Source organism: Eimeria necatrix, genomic scaffold (assembly GCF_000499385.1).
Source record: "Eimeria necatrix Houghton genomic scaffold, Enh_scaff2153, whole genome shotgun sequence".
In the NCBI taxonomy this organism is placed as follows: domain Eukaryota; phylum Apicomplexa; class Conoidasida; order Eucoccidiorida; family Eimeriidae; genus Eimeria; species Eimeria necatrix.
Window position 1 is genome coordinate 1 of NW_013652763.1, and position 3216 is coordinate 3216.

Here is a 3216-nt window from a genome sequence, read left to right on the forward strand (position 1 = left end):
CGGGGCGGGCGCGGAGCGCCCGCGGGCGAGGGTTTGGGGTTTAGGGTTTAGGGTTTAGGGTTTAGGAGCGCCTGGCTGCGGATTCGGGCTTGGGGTTTAGGGTTTAGGGTTTAGGGTTTAGGGTTTAGGGTTTAGGGTTTGCGTGCAGGAGGCGGAGTCTCTGTATTTGCGCTCGCCCTTCCTGCCTTCTCCTTTGCGGCCCTCAGACCACATCTCTCTCTTTGCGAGGTTCAAATGGCTTGGCGACTAAACCCTAAACCCTAAACCCTAAACCCTAAACCCTAGGCCTGCAGGCCCGCCAAACCCTAAACCCTAGGCCCTGAGGGTCGTCCCGTTTGGCGATTTTTCGTTTGCAAGTTTGCGGTGTCTGAACACCCGTTGGGGCTTGGGGCGCGGCGTCCGCCGCAAACCCTAAACCCTAAACCCTAAACCCTAAACCCTAAACCCTAGTTTTTGAGGGGCCGTTTTCTCTTTTCGTCGGGAGCCCGAGGGTTTCCCCTGGAGTAAAACCCTCGCAGCAGCTGCACTGCTTCGGCCTGCAGCAGCCCGGAGCAGCAGCTGAGGGTTTGGAGGGCGGCGCGAGGGTTTGAGGGTTTAGGGTTTAGGGTTTGGGGGCCGCAGGGTTTAGGGTTTAGGGTTTGGGGGCGGTAGCTGTGCACGCGCAGCACCGAGCCGCAACCCCCAAACCTGCTGTTCATACACCCGAAGTAAACCCTAGATAAACCACAAACCCTAATTCCGAAGCAGCACATAACGCAGGGTTCGCAGGTGACAAAGAGACACAAAGAAGACAAAACCCTTGCTGCAGCAGCAGACACTTGCTGCGCAACCCAAACCGCCACCTGCTGCTGCTGCTGCTGCTGCTGCTGCTGCTGCTGCTGCTGCGGGGCGGCGGCGGCGGCGCTCGCGGGGGCGCCGGGGGCGTCCTGGGCGGGCTGCTGCTGCTGCTGCGGAGCCGGGGCCTCCTGCTGCTGCTGCTGCTGCTGCTGCTCTTCCTGCTGCTGCTGCTGCTGCTGCTCTTCCTGCTGCTGCTGCTGCTGCTGCTGTGGGTTTTGTTGGGGGGTGCGTGGGCAGCTGGAGTTCGGGGCTGGGGGCGCGTCCGCAGGCCGAGGGTTTAGGGTTTGCTGCTGGCTAGGGTTTAGGGTTTGCTGCTGACTAGGGTTTAGGGTTTGCAAGAAGCGGTCAATGGCCACAATCTCGCAGTGTCTGCTGCTGCTGCAGCACTTATTAGTTTCATTTCGCCCGCGGCTGACAATCTTTTTGCTGCGGGGGCAAACGAGGACACACCCCACAGGCACTTCTGCTGCTGCTGCTGCTGCTGCTGCTGCTGCTGCTGCTGCTTCCTTTGCTGCTTCCCCCATGAAGTACAGCAGCTGCGCAGGCACCCGTCGCAGCAAACTCTTTTGACTATTTTAATTTATTTATTTTTAATTTAATTAATTTATTTCTCAATAATTAATTAATTAATTAATCCTTCTGCAGCTTTGTAATAATTAGTTTTAGTCCCAGCAGCAGCAGCAAACGCAGCAGCAGACAGAACAGCGAGAACTGCAGCAGCAGCAGCAGCAGCAGCAGCAGCAGCAGCAGCAACAGCAGCAGCAGCAGCAGCAGCAGCAGCGACTGCAGCAGCAGCAGGTGTCTGTACACCTCAGCTCGCTCACCTCCTCTTGGGTGAATTCTTCTTCCTCCATGTTTGGGGTTGCCATTAATTTGAAATGACAAAAAGATAATTTAAATCAAAATAAATAAAAAGAAACAAAATAAACAGAATCAATTTAATTCAGCTTTCTTCCCGACTTGCTGCTGCTGCGCAGCAGCAGCAGCAGCAGCAGCAGCAGCAGCAGCAGCGGCAGCAGCAGCAGCAGCAGCAGCGTCCAGAAAAGCGGGAAAATGGTCAAAATTTGCGGATTTGAAGCCTTTTGAACTCCAAAATGATTTATTTAATTGAAATTATTCATTTAAATGTCAAAAAGTATTTATTTTTTCATTTAAAAATGAAAAAAGGAGAAAAATTGACCCAAAAAATCCACTTTTCCAAATCCTCAAATTTCCCGCAACTCCGCGTCCAGACGCCCAAACGCAAACTCCCGCCCGCCCGCCTGCAGCAAATTAAATTAAATTAAATTAAATTAAATTAATTTAATTTAATTTAATTTATTTTGTTTTATTTAATTAATTTAATTTAATTTAATTTAATTTAATTTAATTAGTTTGACTTGATTAGTTTAATCTAATTGGATTAAATTGTTTTGATTTGATTTAATTGAATTAGATTTAATTGATTTAATCTGATTTGGTTTGATTTAATTGCATTTAAATTTAATTAGTTTGATCAGTTTGATTTGATTTAATTTAATTTAATTTAATTTAAGTTAATTTGATTTAATTTAATTTAATTTGATTTAATTTAATTCACCCGGTTTGATTAAATCAATTTGAGTTAATTTATTTTATTTAAATGAACCAATTAAATGTAATATTGATTTAAAATAAATAAAATGAATAATAAAACAAACAAATAAAATAAATGAATTAAAAGTAAACTAGCCAAATAATAATAAATAAATAAATAAGCAAATAGTTAATTGAAATAAATAAACAAAATAAATAAATGATCAATTGGTTAAAATAAACGAATAAAACATATAAAATAAATAAACAAATAGATTAATTAATTAATTAATTAATTAATCAAACGAACTAATTACTTAATTAATCAATTAACCAATTAATTAATTAATTAATTAAATTAGCATAAACAAACAAATAAATAACAATAAAATAAATAATAAAATAAATAAATAAATAAATAAATAAATAAATAATAAAACGAACTTTTATAATTCCGTCTTTAATTACAAAACTCCAATTCAAATTTCTCTCCGCCGTTAAAGGCCTGGACACATCTGCGGGCCTGGAGACCTGAAAACAAAATAAATAAATAAATAAATAAATAAATAAATAAATAAATAAATAAATAAATAAATAAATAAAATAATAAATAAATAAATAAATAAATAAATAAATAAAACAAATTAATTAATTAATTAATTATTAATGGCATTTAATTTGATGGGCTTAGTTTTTAAACGAAAAAATTTGAACAAGTGCAGCGCGAGAAGCGCCGAAGCAGCTAGGGTTTAGGGTTTAGGGTTTAGGGTTTAGGACCTTGTCGAGGTGCCCCACAACTCGGTCTTGTGCTGCTGCAGCAGCAGC

General features: G+C 41.8%; 2 protein-coding genes across 2 annotated transcripts; one reads left to right on the forward strand and one right to left on the reverse strand.

Annotated features, from left to right (window-relative positions):
• Positions 1 to 148: 148 nt before the first annotated feature.
• On the forward strand, positions 149 to 250 carry ENH_00029420 (hypothetical protein; the record flags this gene model as incomplete). The annotated part of the gene is made up of 1 exon (XM_013580039.1): positions 149 to 250. A coding segment is annotated over one exon (102 nt), but the record flags the coding sequence as incomplete, so codon positions are not given.
• Positions 251 to 446: 196 nt separating this feature from the next.
• ENH_00029430 (tRNA-specific adenosine deaminase, putative) lies at positions 447 to 1706 on the reverse strand (the record flags this gene model as incomplete). The annotated part of the gene is made up of 3 exons (XM_013580040.1): positions 447 to 536; positions 837 to 1373; positions 1662 to 1706. 3 exons carry the CDS (start codon positions 1704 to 1706, stop codon positions 447 to 449), a joined length of 672 nt encoding a protein of 223 aa, XP_013435494.1.
• Between the last annotated feature and the right edge of the window lie 1510 nt (positions 1707 to 3216).